This window comes from Panthera tigris, chromosome C1, assembly GCF_018350195.1.
Source record: "Panthera tigris isolate Pti1 chromosome C1, P.tigris_Pti1_mat1.1, whole genome shotgun sequence".
In the NCBI taxonomy this organism is placed as follows: domain Eukaryota; kingdom Metazoa; phylum Chordata; class Mammalia; order Carnivora; family Felidae; genus Panthera; species Panthera tigris.
In genome coordinates this window covers 15,425,171-15,445,496 of record NC_056667.1, presented here as the reverse complement: position 1 = coordinate 15,445,496, position 20,326 = coordinate 15,425,171, and the positions used below count along the sequence as shown (strand labels likewise).

The 20,326-nt window shown below is 42.0% G+C and overlaps 1 protein-coding gene across 15 annotated transcripts in view; it reads left to right on the top strand.

The window, feature by feature from the left end:
• Positions 1-1,868: 1,868 nt before the first annotated feature.
• The window catches only part of EIF4G3 (eukaryotic translation initiation factor 4 gamma 3), a 313,469-nt gene continuing 295,011 nt past the window's right edge, over positions 1,869-20,326 (top strand). For 11 of the 15 annotated variants that reach the window (XM_042998040.1, XM_042998043.1, XM_042998039.1 and 8 more), the window contains exon 1: positions 2,260-2,506. In XM_042998040.1, coding sequence (XP_042853974.1) covers positions 2,295-2,506 — 212 coding nt within the window. In that variant the 5' untranslated portion in view covers positions 2,260-2,294. Of the gene's footprint in view, positions 1,984-2,253; positions 2,507-20,326 lie in introns of those variants that run through there. The other 4 variants (XM_042998050.1, XM_042998046.1, XM_042998049.1 and 1 more) reach the window with 3 other exon arrangements.

Here is a 20,326-nt window from a genome sequence, read left to right as displayed (position 1 = left end):
TGTGAGAGGGGAGGTGTTGAGTAGAGCCATACTTTTGGATGAAAGAACACTCCACCTTTTTTTTTACTTTGTTCTCTGTAAGGCTCACCTCATTGCCTGGGGCCAGAATCTTATCAGAGACTTTTACATTATTTTGCCCAAGGTCTTTCCGGTTTTAAGAGAGATAATGCTCACAAAGTGCTTAGCACAGATCAGGCACACAGCAATCACCTGATGCTTATAGCTGTGATTAAGTTAGAAAATGAAACTAGTTTAGAGAATAGCAATGAAGCAATTATCAGTTATCTACTGTAAATAAGAAGAAGCCCAATTCTTTCCTGGGAACAGGTTTTGATTGGGGAAGGAAGTCTGAGATCTCAGAACACGGAGGGAGAATCTGGGTGAAATGAGCAACATGGGAATTTTTCCTGGAGCCAGTCATACCTGGGGAAGAGCAGAAGATCCAATTCTAAATCACCGGGTATAAAAAATCCAAATGGTTTAGGATTCCAGTGTATGAAGTAACTCCTGTCTTCCAGTCTTGAGATGGGGGATGAGGCATTTGGAGCTAGCAGGGACTATCAGGAATTAAACACCCACTATGTGTAGAGCTTTATGGGAATTGGGGGGAAAAAATAAAGGAGGGCAACAGGAGCAGTGTAGCAGGAGTCATAACCAAATTCGAGTTTGGACTCTGTCAACTACACCTGTCCAGGTGACTTTGGGAAAGTCTCTTGTCCGTTTTGAGCCTCAATTTTCTCAGCTCTCCTGTTGTGTGACAGTATTGAGCCTTTCTGAGCTTCGGTTTCTTTACCTGTAAAATGGGTGCTGTCTATTTAACAGGACTGTATGAGATAATGAATATGAAGTGCTCTGTGCCTGGTAACCATTACTGCTGGGATCATTCCGTTGATCCCTGAGATTCCTTTCCACTCAATCACCTGTGCCGAGGACAAGGCCCCTGCCTTGGGGTGGCATGTGCGGGGTGGGGCTGGACGGTCTTGGTCGGCCCTGTAGGAAGAGAAGGACAAGTGTCACCGTGGCATAGGCCACTGCAGAGCTGCTGCTGGTCGAGGGGCGCTCCAGTCATGGGGCAGGCCTTGGAAAAATCCGTCCACAGAACCCCCGGACCAGGCTGCTGATTAGATGAGGGTTGCATCAGGTCCTCAGGCAACTTGGGAGTCGGCAAGGGTCTTCCAGAGGAAGGTGGAATTCAGATCCAGGCTTGGCTCTGCCCCTTCCCAGATGGGTGACCTTGGGCCAGTCACTTTTCCTCTCCCGGCCTCAAAGTGCTCTGGAAGCGAGGCTCCTCATTCCACTTACCCCTCAGAGTGTACTAGGGCGAAGTGACACAATGGACGCGAGCTGCATTAGAGGCCAGCGAGTGCTACTTATTATGCTAATAGATGCACGCAGCGGGTTCCTTTCCAGCGGTTTCACTCTGGTTAAGCGGTTCCTTCCACTGTAACCGAGGTTTCTCGCCTCGCTGCCTCCCGCCCCTGCGGGCAGGGCTCTGCGGACCGCAGGCTCCAGGGCCGTTGCCATTGTTCTTCGAGGCTGGGCGGCAGGGGAGGGTTCTGGCGGACCAGACCTCGCCTTTGGTCTCTGCCTCCAACCCGCACCCCCGCGGCGGCGAGCCTGGGAAGCCCCTCTCGCCGATCTTTCCCGAGGACGCGAGTCAGCCCCAGAGCTCTCCCGAACGGCGGCCGAAGACGCCCCCGAGCGTCTCCGAAGAATCCCGACCGCTCTCAGTCTCCGGAAAGAGCCGAAGGCGCTTCCCACCCTCGGCCTCCCGAGCCTCTCCGAAAAGGCCCGAAGTTTTCCGAGCGGCCGTCCTGCCGGACTGCTGGAGGCGGCCGCAGCGCCATGTTGGATGCTCTGCTCGTTGAGTGAAGAAAATCCGCCGGCATCGCCTGAGCCCCGCTACCGAGAAGGGCGCCGCTTCCCCCGGGGAGGGGGATAAAGACCCCCCGCCGCCGGCCCATGAGGATATTGCCGTGAAAGGTCCGGTCTCTCCGCCTCCTGCCCCCGCCGGGTCCGGCCCCCCCCCTGGGGTCGCGTTGTCACGGAGACCGGCAGCCGGTGGTGCTGGCCCGCGGGGCGGCTGCTGCTGCCGGCGGCGGCGGCGGCGGCGGCGGCGGCGGGCGTGTGTGACCGGCCCCGGCCCCCTCCTCCTCCTCCTCCCAGACTCCCCCCGGCCCCCCGCTCCCGCCGCCTCCCCGGGTCTGCCCCCATCCCGCCCCCCCGCTGCCCCCGGCCCCTGCACCCCGGCGCGCCCGGTCCCGCTCTGGGGGGGTTGGTGGCTTCGCTTTGCCATGAGTTTACCGCAGAAACCGGCTCTGAAATCAGGCTCAGCGGCTGCAGCAGGAACCGGACCCGGCACCGGAGCGGCGGCGGCGGCGGCAGCAGCGGTACCGCCTCCTCACCCGGCGGCAGCAGCAGCGGCGGCGGCAGCGGCGGCGGCGGCGGCGGTAGCGGCCCCTCCTCACCCGAACATCAGGGCCCTCCAGACCCAGGCGCCCCAACAGTATCCTTTTCACCTTCCTGCCGGCCCTTCGGCTCCTCGCCACAGCCCAGGGGGCCCGTGGCTCCCCGGGGACCCTCCTGCCGGCTGCCACAGTCCAGCCAGGGAAGGGGCTGCCGCCCGAGTCCCCGCAGCCGGGTGGGCCGGAGCTTTTGGGGTGCCCCGGCGGCAGCAGCACTTTGGGGGGGGGCCCTGGACCCTCTGCAGTACTGTGAAAACTAGCTCCGCTCGGCCCGGCCTCTGCAGCCCTTCCCTTTTAGAGCTGGGGGACCCTTCCCCCTCCTCGCCTCCCCTCCGCCTCCCCCTCCTCGCTTCCCCCCCCCCCCGCCCTCTCCCTCCTCGCTCCCCCCCCCCGCCTCTCCCTCCTCGCACCCCCCCCGCCCCCCTTTATTAGGCCGAATTTGCTGGTGCCTGGGACCAGCCCTGCGGGGAAGGCTTTTCTGATTGTTGTGAGGACTACACCCTCCTCCTCCTCCTCCTCCTCCTCCTCCTCCTCCTCCTCCTCCTCCTCCTCCTCCCTCTCCCTGCTCCCCCCCCTCCTCCACCACCACCACGACCTAGACGACCACCTCCTCCTCCTCTTCTCCCTCCTCCACCACGACGTCGTCGTCCTCCTCCTCCTCCTCCTCCTCCTCCTCCTCCTCCTCCTCCTCCACCATCTCCCTTTTGCTCCCCCTGCGGCGGGGCCTGGTGGGCTTCCCTAGTTATTATTAGTAGATAATAAACTTTGTTGGTAAATTTCCTGTTTGAAACTAAGCTCAGCTCGTTTCTGAGGTAAGTTGGATTTTAAATCTATGGTGAAAATGTACAGAAAGCACCCCCTCTGGCTAATGTTGTTTAGTGATGGGGGGGCGGGTTGTGATGTGGTTTGTGGTGGAACGCGATCTGAGGAGGAAATGTTACACCGGACGCTTCCCTGTCTTTGACCTTTTTAAAGGAAGAGGAAGTTAACTGACATTACCCATCACCCTCAAAAGTCTCACTTCTTGGAAGGCTTGCGTTATGATGGATATTTTTAAAGACTTTAATTTCCTTTTCTTAGGCCTGATGTCTAGAGGGGATCAGGGCTCCTGGAGGAAATTCTAGCATTGAATGTATCTAATTTCATGTTATTTACTCGATTGTAGAATTTTTGGACAGCTTTGATTGAAAAGACTTGATGGCGAGGTATTTTAGTCAGAAACTAGCCGGTGAAGGTAAAGCGATGAATTGATGAATTCCACGGAGATTTAGAAAGGTATTACCTACCTGAGAATAACATTTCATCATGCACCTTCCATCCCCATCCGTTGTATTCGTGTAAATCAATAAATAACCATTGGATGTTAGATGTGTTGTGTTTTTGTATTTGTGTCATTTTGTGTTTGACTTCCAGAGAGGGTAGGGCGTTAGAGCGTATAACTGCTGTGAAGTCCACAGATGATTTCACAGTCCGTAGTTTGACTCCTGCCTGTATCGATTGCTTTGAGAAGGGAAAGGTATCTCCCTTCTGGAGTCATTTCAGGTCATCCTTTTGGTTTCTGTCAAGTGTCGTTTTCTCTGTTCTCTAAATATTGTTATTCAATCCAGGCAGTGTGGTGCAGAGTAAAGATAAATTCCGTTCCCGTGTGATGTGTGTACTGATTTCATAATGTTTTTAATCTGCATGATTCTGTTCAATTAAGAATTTTTCACGGTTGAGAATGCTAAGTGATACCTTAGTGTTGCTCATGGAAAATCTGGTTAGTTTTGATCAGTATCCCTAGTTGCTTTACTTTAGGAAAAAAAAGATTGGCTGATTTGCCTGCTTCAAGGTGGAGCTCAGTGCTGGATCTGTTGAACATATCTTCATTTAGTGAGTTTGAATTCCTTTCTAATTTGTCTTTTTTTTTTTTTTTTTTTGGTCTTGACTGCTCATGCGTGGTTAGGGTTATAAGCTTATGTACCATACCACCAAAGTAAACTCTTCAGTCCTAAATTGGAGCTATTTTGGCAATTTAGCATTGAAAGGAAGCCCATAGTGTTCTTGATGTGCAGAGTGATAAGTAAAGGACCAGTGCTTGGTGAATTTGGTGGTGGTACTTGGACACAAGGAGCTGCGACTCAGATGTTTCAAATGTGCTTTTTCTCAAGGCATTTCACAAAGAAAGGACTTATAAAAGCTCTGAGTTGGTTGCAACATGAAAGTAGTTACTAATACTGCAACAATTGTTAAAGGGCATAAATTTAAGGTGTAATTTCCAATGGAGAGGATTCTTAACGCCTGTTTGTAGTAATAATGGGGTAGTTGATTTTACGTGGCTTTGCGTTTTTGCTTTGCCTCATGTCAGAAGAAATTAAAATTCTTGATGTATTTCACAGTTCTGTTATCTTTTTGCTTTATGTGCTGCAAGGTTTCGGTTAGTAAAATCTAAAAGCTCGTATAGTAAGTGAGGTATAGGTTACATTTCATTAGAACAAAACGATGAAATGTTATCCATGGTAGTGGGGAATTGGTTAAAATGGATCCAAATAGAGCAGTGCCGCTTTTCTACCCTGAGGGAGTGTGGGAATTTGTATCTGTTTGAGGAGAGTGGCCATTATGTGATAAATTGACACGCACGGAAACTTTGATACTGGGGTGAAAGCTGGAGTTGCTCTTTCTATGGCTTGGTTAGCTCTCCAGTTCCTCAAAACATATGGGTGCAGTTGTGTTCGAATTGAATTAATAAGTTCATGTAGTATTTTAAATTTGTAAAAATACTGAAAGGAGATTCACCTGACAAAGTGTCCTTCGTTTGTACTTAGTGTTCAAGTGACAAATCAGAAATGAAGGGAAATGTTGGCAGTAATGAATTTGAATATAAACCGGGACCTGCTCAAGTAGACTTTGTTCTTACATGGCAGGCCCAGAAAACCACTGCAGGTACAGGCCTTTGACTGCAAAGAGGCAGGGATTGGGGCTTGGGAAGGAATGGGACATGATGAAGGGTGGCAGGGATGAAAGGATAAGCCCTGCTGTGAAAAGTGCTACTGGTGAGGCAGGAAGATGCTTAGAGTTTTTATGACACAATCCGATATGAATAGTTTATGAAATTGGCACTTAAAGATACTTGCCTTGAGATATGCTCAACCCACCTTCCTCGTATGAGCTTCCCAGAAGCTCTGTTGAGCATCTTAAAAGTGATTCTTAACCTTTTCTGGGTAACAAACAACTTTGACATTTTTTTTTTTGTTTGTTTGTTTGTTTGTTTTTACAACTTTGACATTTTTGATGAAAGCTTATAGACCTTTCCACAGAGACTGTTGCTTACATTTTCAGGGGCTTCTTGGACCTCCCCTTAAAACCTAGTCCCTTTAGATGGAAATTGCTTACCCTTCAGATAATTAAAGGTAAATGAGTTTGGATTTAGGTGCCCAAATAGTTCTGACTTAGAACAATTTTGAGTCTGTTAGGAATACACAGTGTTCTATTTATACGGAAAGACTTCAGGGTGTCATTTCTCCCAGAGCTGCTGACACTTCTGGGGAGTCTAGTTACTGTTTTGGGGCAGCCAATTTGGTTAAAAAAATCAGGGCAGTGGGTTCTTTGAAGGAACTAGATTTGGTAAAGGCCTCTGGCAACCCCAAAATGACATATTTTAAAAACAAGTATGCCCATTGGCTTTTCGTTTTGTTTTCTGTGTTGATTTTCAGTTTTGTAGGTTGAAGCCAGTAACATTTGTTTTTTTCTCTTTTTTGCTTCTTTACCACAGTTAGATCTGAGTAATAATAATAGTATTCATTTATTGAGTGCCTACTCCTCTAGGTACCATACATGCATGGTTTTACTTAATTCTCACAAGAATCCTTACGAGGTAGGTAGTGTCTCAGTTTTATAGATGAGGAAACTGAAGAGCAGAGAAGTTAAATAATGTTCCCAAGGTTGTCCATCTAGTAATTGGTGGCCCGCAGTTCAGACCGTGGTATGACTAGCTCCAAAGCTCACAAGCGTCCTTTCTACTGTGCCACGTTCCTTCTTACCACGTCTGCATGTGAGAGTGGGAAGTAGCTAGGGGAAGGTCTGTATACAGTAAAGAGGCTCTGTGGAGTAATCTAGACTGCCATGATACTGTATCTTGTTTTAATTAGTTCATAGCCACGTACTGCTAGACAAGTAGGTTATCTGTACCTCACTGGGCCTTGCAGCATAAGAATAGGCCTGCCTCATTTGACTCCATGCCTGTTTCTGCTTGTTCAGAAGTTAGCAAGGCCTCCAGCAAAATACCATTGTAACTAGCAACTAGAACTCTTAACTCAGGAAGCGGCCAGCAGTCTCTCTATTCCTAAGCCCCACCACCAACAAAGATGGATGTGTGATCTTAAAGGGCAGATCCTCTTCCAGGAAGAAGAGGGGGAGATTGATGCAAGATGATGCAGAAGGAAGAACATGACTTAGACGCCGGAGTCACACTGGCTCTTGCCTCCGCCGCTCCTAGGCTTACAAGTCTTAAAGTGTGGTATTTTCTGTCAGACGGAGATGAAACCACTTAAAGACTAATGATATGTTGGTTTTCCACATTGGGGTTTTTGATAAGATTTTTACAAAAAGTTCTGTTGCTAAAAAATATTTGAAAACCATGTTTTGTTATTTTTGTTCTTTTAATGTTTATTTAGTTTGAGAGAGAGCTTGCTTGGATGCAAGCAGGGGCGGGGCAGAGAACAAGAGTTGGATGCTTAACTGACTGAACTACCCAGGCGCCCTGAAAACCATGCTTTAAATCATAATAGGGTTGCCACATTTTAGCCATTTATATTGGGGATTTAATGTAAGTGGCAGGTTTCAAAATGCATTTGTTCTTTTTTTGAGCACCTACTGTGTGCCAGACTCAGTGCTATGCTAGATCTAGGTTTGAAAAGCTTTTGCCTTCAAAGAAGTTGGTCCCGACAAGTGAATGACAATACCATGAGGCAAGTACCTTCATAACTCTGCTGTAAGAGCTTACTTAGTCTTATGGAAAGGAGGAATTAGAGCTTAGAAGAAACTGACATCTAAGCTACATTAGAAGAATTGAGTAAGAATTACCTGAGGTGTCAGAGCTTTCTCCTGCCAGCTGACTTTTGCCAATACCATTGCTGTTGCTGCTGCATAGAACTTTAGTAAATGGATTTCAGTCACGTTTCATGTTTTTAGCAGGAGCAGAGAAGCTGGAGGAGGCAGCCCAGAACATGGTAACCAAAACACAGTTGCCACAGATTCAAAGTATCTTCTGCACCATAATCTGAAGAATTAGAGTATGAGAAGATACATTTCAGATCTGATCTCTGTGGTTGGTCCTTTCCTAGTCTCCTTCCCACTCCTCCCATAATACCTCCCTGTCCTTTTGAAACTAGATTTTGACCTGGAAACAGTACCAGCTAGCTTTGAAATATAAGTAAATTTAGCTTGATGTGTTGAGAAGTGTACCTGATTTGGAGTTAAAAAAAAATCTGGATGTGAGTTTGAGTTTTCAATTTTTATAGAGGTATTATCCTGGAATAGTCACATAACTGCTCTAGGCATCAGTTTCCCTTTCTCTAAAATGGAGGAATTAGAATAGTTTATTAAGTGACTCTCTTGAATTACAGTGGTTTATAAGTCTGAAGATTATGGTGTGAGGTTTGTTTTGTTCTTCCAAGTAGGTAGGAAGGATTTGTAGAGACCTACTAATGGATTCTTTGTCTGATGGTCAGTAACATGTTTCTGTGGTGACATATTGACATTAGAAGCATGCTAGCATGGATCATGCGGAGGGCACCTTGCTTATATTAGAAGTCTCTGGTTTGGGGCTTATTAAAGTTAGATTTAGGGGCGCCTGGGTGGCTCAGTTGGTTAAGTGTCGGACCCTTGATTTTGGCTCATCACGGTTTGTGAGTTTGAGCCCTGCATTGGGATCTGTGCTGAAGTGTGAAGCTTGCTTGGAATTCTCTCTCTCCCTTTCTCTGCCCCTCCTGTGCGACCTCTCACTCTCTCTCTCTCTCTCAAAATAAATACATGAACTTTAAAAAAAAGGACTATATTAAACAAAAATAAAGTTAGAATTAGACAGACTGAAATGCCTCTGTGACTTCCTTATCTTCGCCTCTTGTGACAGCAAAGATTGTATGATGACTTGAGACCATAAAATAAGGTGGCCATGGCCGGATGCTGGCTGGCTCTCGTTGATGATAACAGGTAATTCATTATGAGGTATAAGGGAAAGTAAATTTTGGAGTAAACTCTTGTGATGAGACACGATCTATTTTTATTTTAGGAATAATACTCCGATCTAATATAATAGGAGACTGTTTCCTGATTAATAGCCAGGTGCCTGACTTCAAGCAGTGTATACATTGCAGCTGAGATTTACATCGATGAAGTATTGCAAGATCCCAAGCTACTTCTGAATTCTCAAATGGCTCCTAGTTCTTTGGCTTGCTGCCAACCAGAGGGAGTTTTTGAATCTTGTAGCCTCAGCTGAAATTTGAGATAGTTTAAACTGTTTTAAGTACATTTGAAATTTGTCAGTTTTTATGACCTTTATTAACTAGTAGCAGTTTTGTACTTTTTCAAGCCCATGTGTGTTCCCTCTCATGAGATTCTAAATTTTATCAGTAGAATGTGAGGTCCCTAAAGGCAGAGATTTTTGTCAGTTTGGTTTGCTGTTGAACTGCCAGCACTTGGAGCAGTCTGTGGCAGATAGGAAATCTGTAAATGTTTGTTGAAATGTTGGTTAAGTTAGTCTGGGGATCTGTTTTAGGATAAGTTTTAGGGCTAATATAGATGGAACCACAAGACTGCCCTAAAATTGTTTTGTGCTGATACGTAATTGATAATAGTTCCATAATTTTATTTGAGATGGAATAACATGGACCCAGTTTACAAAGTCATCTAATTTGGTTGAGTTGCCTTTGAAGAATAGATACATGTGATTAGGGTTGGTAGAAGGCCAAAGAGGAAAAACATTTATAGTTAAATGTTACTATTACAAATTTTGTTTTATGATTCTACGAGTAACATAATCAAATCAGGAAATTAAAAAATATGGATAAGTAGAAAGTCACTCATAATCTTAGTATATAGAGACAACCACTGTCAACATTTTGGTATATTTTTTTCTGTACTTTCTTCTTTTCCTTTTTTTAAAAAAATTTTTAAAAGTTTTTATTTAATTTTGAGAGAGACAGAGACAGAGACAGAGACAGACTGTGCAGGCAAGCAAGCAGGGGAGGGGGAGAGGGAGAGAGGAAGAGCCCCAAACAGGCTGCGTGCCAACCCTGGGCTCGATCTCACAAACTTCGAGATCAGGACTTAAGCCAAAATCAAGAGTCAGACTCTTAACCCACTGAGCCACCCAGGCTCCCCTTCTATACTTTTTTCTATGGACTTTAAGGGGCTTAAATTCTGCCCTTTTTTTTTGTAACATAACTTGAGGTCAAATTACATATAAAGGCTTTTTTTTTTTTCAATACTTGACAATTTTATTGTTAAAAAATGACACATATATATGTGTGTATATATATACGTATGTATACATACGTGTGTGCATATGTATATGTGCACGTATATATATATGTATATATATAGTTTTGTATCTTATTTTGTTATTTAATTCTCCACCAGCAGAAAAGGCTTTTTGGTTGGTTTTCTTAATTTGGAATGAATTATTTTTTGTTCTTTGGCAAGGTTTTCTTGAGGATACTCTTTTATCTTTGATTTGTACTCAGAAGGTAGGACTGTACATTAGAAAGATAAGAGCTGAAACCTTTATCAGTAAGTCAAATGTTTTTGAGTTACTGTGGCCAAAATGTTTTGCATTATTTATAACATTAAATTTGATGTAACTTCACAGGTTTTTTTTTGTTCCTACAAATATGTACATTTTTTAACCATCCTTTTGAATTCATCTTCATGTATTCAAGCATATTAAACTAAAACAAGGAAAAAAAAAAAAAACCAGACTGGTGGCCAAGGTGGTATTTACTCCAGATAGTTTTGGAATGTATACATGCTATCATGATAGCTCCTTTAATTGTTTTTCAGGAAATGTTGATGTTACATAGAGTGATTGGAAGGAAGGAGGAAAGGAGGAAAAAACAATAAGGGATTCATGTGGGGTTAGAGAACTTGAACAATTTTGGAATGACAGGACGGGGGGGTAGGGGAACAGAGTGGCGGTAAAGTAAATACAGCCAATTTTGAGCCAGAATACAGCATTTTTTTTTTTTTTTTAATTTTTTTTTTTTCAACGTTTTTTATTTATTTTTGGGACAGAGAGAGACAGAGCATGAACGGGGGAGGGGCAGAGAGAGAGGGAGACACAGAATCGGAAACAGGCTCCAGGCTCCGAGCCATCAGCCCAGAGCCTGACGCGGGGCTCGAACTCACGGACCGGACCGCGAGATCGTGACCTGGCTGAAGTCGGACGCTTAACCGACTGCGCCACCCAGGCGCCCCCAGAATACAGCATTTTTAAAAAACATTTATTCACCTTAGAGAGAGAGAGACAGAGTGCAAGCAGGGGAGGGGCAGAGAGAGAGGGAGACACAGAATCTGAAGCAGGCTCCCGGGGAGCTGACAGTGCAGAGCCTGACATGGGGCTCAAACTCACAAACCGCGAGATCATGACCTGAGCCAAAATTGGAGATTTAACACACTGAGTCATGCAGATGCCCCCAGAATACAGTATTTTACAGTGAGAATGGAAAGGTAGAATAGAGAGGGATGTAAGAAAGGGTGGGAAGACTCCTGGCTTTTTCTAGACTCCAGAAAATAGCATATAAGAGAAAGAATTTGAACTGAAAGGTGAATTTAAAAAATATTGGAAACAAGAGTTTAAGACTATGGTCAGGGTTTGGATGGGCAGAGGGGAGTGGATTGTGGTGAGTGAGCAATCAGCTTGAACAAAGGTTTGGGCTTGAAATAAGCATGCTGTATGCTGGGTTGTGAGAATCCTTATTAGTGTGCTTGGAGTGGAGGGCTCTTGTGGTAGAATGCTTGAAATAATGGACCCACGTGTTAGAGGGCTTTGAATCATAAGAGAAGGTTAGGGGCGCCTGGGTGGCTCAGTCGGTTGAGCCTCCGACTTCGGCTCACGTCACGATCTCGCCGTCTGTGGGTTCAAGCCCCGCGTCGGGCTCTGTGCGGACAGCTCAGAGCCTGGAGCCTGCTTCGGATTCTGTGTCTCCCTCGGTCTCTGACCCTCCCCCGTTCATGCTCTGTCTCTCTCTGTCTCAAAAATAAATAAATGTTTAAAAAAAAAATAAGAGAAGGTTAGGCTTCATTTGTGGGAAAGAAACCGTTACTTTTTTTTTTTATGGCTTTATTGAAACACAGTTTGCATACCACACAAGCCACCCGTTTAGAGTCTACCATTCAGTAATTTTATGTTCACAGAGTTGTGCAGCTATCACCAAAATCAATTTTAGAACATTCTCATCACTCCCAAAAGAAACCCATTGGACTTCCCATTTCCACCTCCCTAATTCTGCCTGAAGCAAATACTAATCTGTTTTCTGCCTCTCTAGATTTGCCCATTCTGCATATTTCGTATAAATGATACAGTATAATATGTAGTCTCTTGTGACTGGTTTCTCTCACTTTGCATAATGTTTTCAAGGTTCATCTGCATTGTAGTATGTTTCAATACTTTTTTTCAATTGCTGAATACTGTTCTGTCACATTTATTTATTCATTAGTTGGTGGACATTTGGGTTCACCTTTTTGACTATTACGTATAGTTATGCTATGAATGTTTAACGTGGGTATATGTTTTCATTTCTCTTGGGTATATACTTTGGTACAGTTGCTAGGTTTTATAAGGTAACTCCACGTTTAACATTCTGAGAAAGTGCCAAACTTTTTCCAAAGTTTGCGCCATTTTACATTCCTACCAGCAAAGTATGAGGGTTGCAACACTTGTCATTATCTTTTTTTATTATAGGCCATCCTAGTGGGTGTGAAGTGATACCTTATTATGGTTTTGATGGCTAATGATATTGAGCATTTTTTCTTGTGTTTAGTGGCCATCTGTCTTTGGAGAAATGTCTGTTCAAATCCTTTGCCCGGTTTTTAATGGGTTTATTATTGAGTTGTTAAGAGTTCTTTATATATTCTAGATCCAAGTCCCTAATCAGATATAACATTTACAAATATTTTTTCTCATTCAGTGGGTTGTCTTTTCGTTTTCTTGATAGTGTCCTTTGATGCACAAAAATTTTTAATTTTGATTAAATCAAATTTATGTGTTTTTTTTTTTTTTTCCTTTTGTCATTTGTGCTTCCTTAGTGTGTGTGTAAGAAGGCTTTCCCTAATCCAAGGTCATGGAAATTTACTCCTTTGTTTACCCTAAGATTTTTACAATTTTAGCTCTTACACTGAGGTCTTTGATCCATTTGGAGCTAATTTTTTGTGTATGATGTGAAGTAGAGGTCCAGATTTATTCTTTTGCATGTGACTATTCAGTTGTCTCAGTACTATTTGCTGAAAAGAGCATTCTTTGAATTGTCTTGATGCTTTGTCAAAAATCAATTGTATTTCTTTTGTTTCTGTTTTTTATTTATTGGGAAACTGACATGATGGAAACAGTGTTTTTGAAGATTTGTTGAGGTGTGAAAGTTGGAAGATTTATTTATTTAAGTAATCTCTCCACCCAGCGTGGGGCTTGAACACCCAACCTTGAGATCAAGAGTTGCTTGCTCTACTGACTGAGCCAGCCAGGTGCCCTGCCATGTGCAAGTTGAAATAAGGAACAGGAAAGATTAAGAGACTAGGAATGACATCACAGAAATACATTTAAGGTTTTATCATCTATTAAATGCTTGAGATTTTGTGAGGTGTGCTATTTATGAAATATGACTTATTGAAGAAATGAATTTTGATCATTTCCACCTCTTGTATAATGCCTAAAAAAACAGAAGAGCTACTCAAAAGAGATTTTGCCTATCTTTATTATTAAGATAAATTCCTATTAAGCAGTGATAGCTTTGTGAAAAATAACATATGGGCATTTGACTATTTTGCTGTGCTGGGAAGAATTGAAATTGTAAGTTACAAATTCTTGGGTTATTTGTATTATTGTATTTCACATAGGATATTCGTTCTGCCTAGAGCATTTATATAAGTTTCAAATTAAATTTGATTTTGTATTTATTAGGTTATACCTTCAGGCTATTCTAATGTGTATATTATTATAAAGAAATAAAATTGGGAAATACTGCTCACCTCTTGTCTAATAGGATCCTTTCTGCTATTCAGGAAAAGACCACATTAATGAGGCTTTTTGTAACCTTTCAGGTCTAATAAAAATGGTTTTGGACAAAGATTTTCCACAGTCACACAATCTCACACACACACACATACACGCAAAGTCTCTTCAGTGACTTGAAATATTACAGTGTGGGAATGGGGTTGCTTATTTTTTAAGATTTTATCTACTTTTAAGTCTTATAAATTGTTATGTATATCTTTAGCTTAGCTCATTAAATACGTGAAGAAAGTGTATCTTAATTACCGATGGAAAATTTTAATGACCTCGAGTACCTGATTAATATTGTTGAGACTTTGAGGCTAATATATTCATCTGATACTTTCAATATTACATTGTTGATCCTTTTTAGAAGTATAAGAATTTGGAACTAGTCCAACTTCCTGAGGTAACTGCTGTTTCAAACGCAGACAGCAGAGTACTTGACCTTAGCTTAATATCTTTTACGTTGTGACTGGGTGAGTATACTTGAATGTGGTACATTTTAGGTAAGATAGTGAAAGCTGAATGCTGCTCTGGAAAGTCAGTGATTTTATTTTATTTTATTTTATTTTATTTTATTTTATTTTATTTTATTTTATTTATTTTATTTTATTTTATTTATTTTATTTTATTTTATTTTATTTATTTTATTTTATTTTATTTATTTTATTTTATTTTATTTTATTTTATTTTATTTTATTTTATTTTATTTTATTTTATTTTATTTTATTTTTAACATTTATTTTATTTTTGAGAGAGAGCATGAGCGGGGGAGGGGCAGAGCGAGAAGGAGACCAAGAATCCAAAGCAGGCTCCAGGCTCCAAGCTGTCAGCACAGAGCCTGAGGCGGGGGTTGAACTCATGAACTTTGAGATCATGAACTGAGCTGACTGAGCCACCCAGGTGCCCCTTATTCTTGACTTTTGAAAATCGTAATTAAAAGATACAAGCATATAAGCATGTACTGGCTTATTTTCCTTTTATGCAGTCGTCTTTGGGGATCTTTGGTGTACCTTTCTGGTCCGGTCTCCCAGGGGCATTTGTTCTGAGCTTGAGGGAGATGCCTCTAACTTGCCAAAGCATCAAGTTAGTACAGACTCAAGTTGATTTGATATTTTTAATAACAGTAACCACTTTGACTTAAGATCTCCTTTCTCCTGTAATGGTCCTGGTTTGGATGGTAAATTATACAGTCATCCTATCTAGTAACCTTTATGTAGAGTTTAGAAAATTAGGAGTCTTTATGCTATTTCTAGGTATGTCATTGATATTTTGTGAAGCAGCAAAATACCTTATATCCTTTCATCTAACGGTTTGTATTAGATCTTTTAGTTATAAAGGCCTTTGACATTAGCATGTGAACTAAATAGGAGCAAGGTATTGTCAGCCTCTTTAAAAAAATGAAACTTTATTTGAACTTAATTAATTAAAGATTTTATTTTTGAGTAATTGCAACACTCAACATGGGGCTTGAACTTACAACCCCAAGATCCCAAGAGTTACATGCTCCACCAGCTGAGCCAGCCAGATGCCCCGAACCCTGAATAATTTAGACTTAAAGAAAACTTGCCAAAATAGTAGTAGGAGTTCTCTTACATACCTTGTCTCCTTCCCCTAATGTTAACATCTTCCATAACCATATTACAGTTATCAAGCACAGGAAATTAACAGTGATACACTATTAACAAACTGCAAACCTTATTATAATTTTTACTGGCTTTTCCACTGTTCCTTTTCTGTTTCAGCATCCCACATTGCATTTGGTTATTATTTCTCCTTAATCTCCTTTAGACTGTAATTGTTCCTTTATTTAATCATTTATTTATCAAACACAGAGTCTCGGTGCAGAAAGTAAGTCTACCCATGCTTTTCATTAAATTGAAGGCTTTGGTCTGTTCATAAAGTTAGCATTTGTGAAAATTAGTGTCAATGATAAGGGTATTTGTCTTCTAGAATCGTATTTATGAAAGTAGCTTATTTACTTTTCAGGTGAAGGCTCAACTGAAGGGAACAGGATAACTAGTAATGGCAAGGTTAAGATGCTCAAGGGAGAAGGAAAAATGTAATGAAATCTTGAGAAAAGAGAGAAGTAGAAAGGGGAAGGGAAATATCATTGTTTTGATTCCACATATTAAGGTAATAGTGCCTGATGCTTGGTACATATACAATAATTATTTATTAAATGACCAAAGGAACAAGTGTTTATTAAATACCAGCATGTGCTAGTTGTTGACAGAGATACAAAATAAACCTGATGGGGCCTCTGCCTCTTAGGTGCCCTTACTCATTTAACAGATGGAAGTAAACTGGACATGTTTGGAAATAAGGAGATGGAGGTCAGATGAGCAGAGAGGGCTAGACAAATCTGTGGAAATAGAAGCATAACAGTCCAGAGGAAAGCAAATGTTCTTAGTAGTCGACGCAGTGTCTGCTGATGTGAAGATGGCGAAGCTACAGAAAAGACGAAGAAGCTGCTGAGGGGAAAGAGGAGAGAGAACTCCGAAAACAGTCTTACAGCTTTCCAGATTTGGTTTCCACTGAGCTTTATATAGACAGGAGAAAGTGATACTTAATATGTGAAAGGTAGCCTTTTGGTTTAAACTCTGAACTCTGCCTGTGTAATTGTTGCTACATTCAAGGAAGATTGGAGACTGAAGAGAAATTCTTTCCAGTGTTTCTTTGCAAGTTTAAATTAGTCCTGGAAAGGCTTTGGTTTGGGTAGTTACATTTGTCTATACTTTTGCCTATTTTCTATAATAACCACATATTTTATAATTTAAAACAACCTTTAAAAACCTTTAAATCACTTACTACCTGCCTTGGCTGTTTATAGGCTGCTGTTGGGATTCTGGGCAGCAGTTACAAAATCATCACTTTAAATCTACATGTTTTGGGAGTGCCTGGGTGGCTCAGTTGGTTAAGTGTCTGACTTCAGGTTATGATACTTCTGTTCGTGGGTTCAAGCCCTGTTTCGGGCTCTTGTGCTGACAGCTCAGAGCCTGGAGCCTGCTTCAGATTCTGTATCCGCCCCCCCCCCCCCCGCCGGCCCCCCCCAACCTCTTGCTGCCCCTCCCCCACTTCGTGCTCTGTCTCAAAAATAAACATTAAAATTTTTTTTTAAATCCACATTTTTTTTTTTTTTTTTTTTAAAGTAAACTCTAAGCCCAGTGTGGCACTCAAACTCATGACCTTGAGATCAGGAGTTGCATGCTCTACCAGCTGAGCCAGCCAGGCACCCCTGAATTCACATTTTTAATGAAAGATCTTTATATGCTGATCAGGAATTAAGCATAGCATAATAAACTCATTGTTACCACTCGTAATTGGTACATTTTAAGCGGAAGAAAAGGAACTGATGTTTTAGTTAGCCAGTCTTTGCCTCATTATTGTGGATTGACTTACAATTTCTTAGGCTTTTTGAAACAGTGAAAATAGCTCATGGATGATGAATTTGTGGACCTAAGGAGACTGGCTTACAAATTGGTAACTGCTTAGTTCAATATTTATACTAACTGGGGACTGATGATTTGGCAAGCTGTTTCACATGGAGTGTAAAACAAAGCAGAATTGGGATACATTCTCCATAGGTTTTTAAAGAAAAAGTTGTTTTCTTGTTTATTCATTCTGTTTTGGTCATTCAGTAGATGTTTGTTGAGCACTGAGGGATTAGAAATAAGTCTTTGTCTTTGAGAGACTTACAGTCCTACTGCAGGAGACATATATAAGAAGGTAAGTGAACAGGAGTCAGTAAGCACAAGGCCTATGGGAGCTCTGGGGAGGGTCATTCATCTTGGGGGTGGGGTGGAGGAGGATTGGGAGGAATGAGGGAAGAGGCTTCCTCAAGAAGGGGACACCTCTAAATTGAATCTGGAAGGATGAATGTGCCATATGAAAGAAAGTGGTTGGGAAAAGAGTATTCCAGCCAGGAATCAGCATGTACAGAAACTCAAGACAGTGAAAAATGACTTGTTCAGCATTGCTAGAGTAACAGTTTGGAGTGAAGAAGTGGACAGATAGAGGCCACAGAAAAGGCATTATAAGTCAGACTAAGGAGCTTGGAGTTCACCCAGATGACAGAGGGGAGCCATCACAGCTGTAGGCTAGGGGAATGATAACGGTCATTTTGAGATTTAGAAGGACCATTCTGCAAGGTTGTTAGGAGGCAGGATTGGTTTATGTATTTGTAGTAAAGAATTCGAATCCAAGGTTGACATGTGAGTTATAATTTTTACTTGGAACTTTTAAAAGTAGGTTGTATATACTTTTACTGAGGGTGGCTTTGAGTTTGTTTATTTTCTTATCTGCAGTTTTCCAGATTTATGAAACATGCATAGATATTTGTGTTCAAGAAAACTTGGAGCTATGTAAATTTCCATGGTTGTTACCCAACATGCATTTAAAGATCACTTGAATTTCACATATTTTATTTATTTTTTAAAAATGTTTATTTTGAGAGAGAGTGAGCTAGCAAGTGGGGGAGGGGCAGAGAGAGGGAGACCGAGAATCCCAAGCAGGCCCCATGCTGTCATTGCAGAGCCCAATGTGGGGCTTCAACTCAGACTGCGAGATCATGACCTGAGCTGAAACCAAGAGTCATGAGATGAAACCAAGAGTCGGATGCTTAACAGACTGAGCCACCCAGGCACCCTGAACTTTATATATATTAAAAAACAGATACAGTTTCTTTTTTTAAAAATGTTTTTCTGAGAGTGCATGCGTGTGGGGGACAGGCAGAGAGAGAGAAAGTGAGAAAATCCTGAGCAGGCTCCTAGCTGTCAGTGCAGAGCCCAGTGTGAGGCTTGATCTCATGAAGTATGAGATCGCGACATGAGACGAAATCAAGAGTTAGTCACCTGAGCCACCCAGGTGCCCCAAAATACACAGTTCTGATTTAAGTGAGTGCATGTTTGGTTAGCAGATTCATGGTAGATAGCTTATGAATTTATAAGTTTATAGTTTATAAGCATATGGTCTTGATACTCAAATAATGGTGAATAGTTCCTGCTCAGCACAAGTTAGGGCATCTTTTGTCATAGCGCCCTGTGACACTATATATAGTGACATATAGACAGATGTGTGTGTGCGTGTGTGTATACATATATTTATAACGTTTATTTATTTTTGAGACAGAGAGAGACAGCATGAACGGGGGAGGGTCAGAGAGAGGGAGACACAGATTCTAAAACAGGCTCCAGGCTCTGAGCTGAGCTGTCCGCACAGAGCCCGACCGCGGGGCTCGAACTCACGGACCGCGAGATCACGACCCGAGCCGAAGTCGGCCGCTCAACCGACTGAGCCACCCAGGTGCCCCATACATATATTTATAAATGTAGGTATATATATATATATATATATATATATATATATATGTAGGTTAGATAGACATACAGATCTATATCTTATTAATTCGGCGAGGAATTTGAAATACTAGGTTAATCTGCCTTTGAAATGGAAATTAACTTAGGTTTAATGTCTAGATGAGTCATTGTATATGAAACTAGAAACCAATTGGGAGGTCTTTTTCAGTTCAGTCCTTCATTGGAAATCACAACTTTGAAATGAAAAATGTATTTGGAGGGGATCCTTCTTAGGACAGCAAGATTCTTAAAGATGAAACACTTCCGGTTCTGAGAAGTGAAACGGAGTTGAAACTAAAACCATAAGAGAAAGTAATTCCATGGGGTTTTAGGTTGCTTGGACTCGCTAGCTCTCAAGAGTAGCAATTCATATATTTTGCCTCCTTATTCTCCGTTCTTTTAAAGGAGCTCTGAATTGTGCTTTTAGGTAGTTAACAACATTGTGTGGGTGTGTGTATGTTTCATTTAAATACCCTAGTTTTTCTTACTGGAAACATTTTTTTCTGTGTCTGAGCATGTATAACTTGAGTAGTCTTTGAAGAGACTCAGATTGTTGTAAATGGAGGCACATTGCCTGTTGCAAGAATGGTTCTTGAATGTTCTTTTAGGCACTTATATTAGTTGTTGCTTTGAGAAAAGAGATTGTTCACTGTGCTTTAGGAACTGGTAGCCAAGTCTGGTGCTTCTTAACCCTTAACTAAGAGAAATGGGGCTTGCTGACAATAGGTGGTTTTACAGGCCTGTGAAACCGACAGCATGTTCAGCAATGTAAACAATGGCAGCTGTCTTTTGCTGGCTTCTCTGTTGTTGGAAGTGTAATGAAACTGCTTCTCACAAATGGCTTCACCTGCTGACTCATCGTTCAGCCCCTAAACAACCATAGTGTCCAGCATTATTTAATGCTCCGATTGAGAATAAAAGGAATCAGAGTCTTAGAATATGAGGGTTGGAATGGATCATGGAAATCCTTTAACTTAGCCCCTTCTCAGAGGCCCTCAACTATCAAAAAGAAATGTCACCAAAAAAAAAAAAAAAAAGTCACTGTGGCAGATGCTATAGTTGATAGTTACAAGAATTAGTGATACTGCTATTCAGAGTGCCATTACTGTCTTCTGAATGATCAAGGACTTTTTTCTTCTGTCTAGAATTCTTTGAGATGTACTTTTTAAGCTTTCCCTCAGAAATAACACATTGTTCTGATAGTGGCTGTGAGTGACTGGTACAGGGGCAACATTCATTTAATGCCTCCTGTGGACTACAGG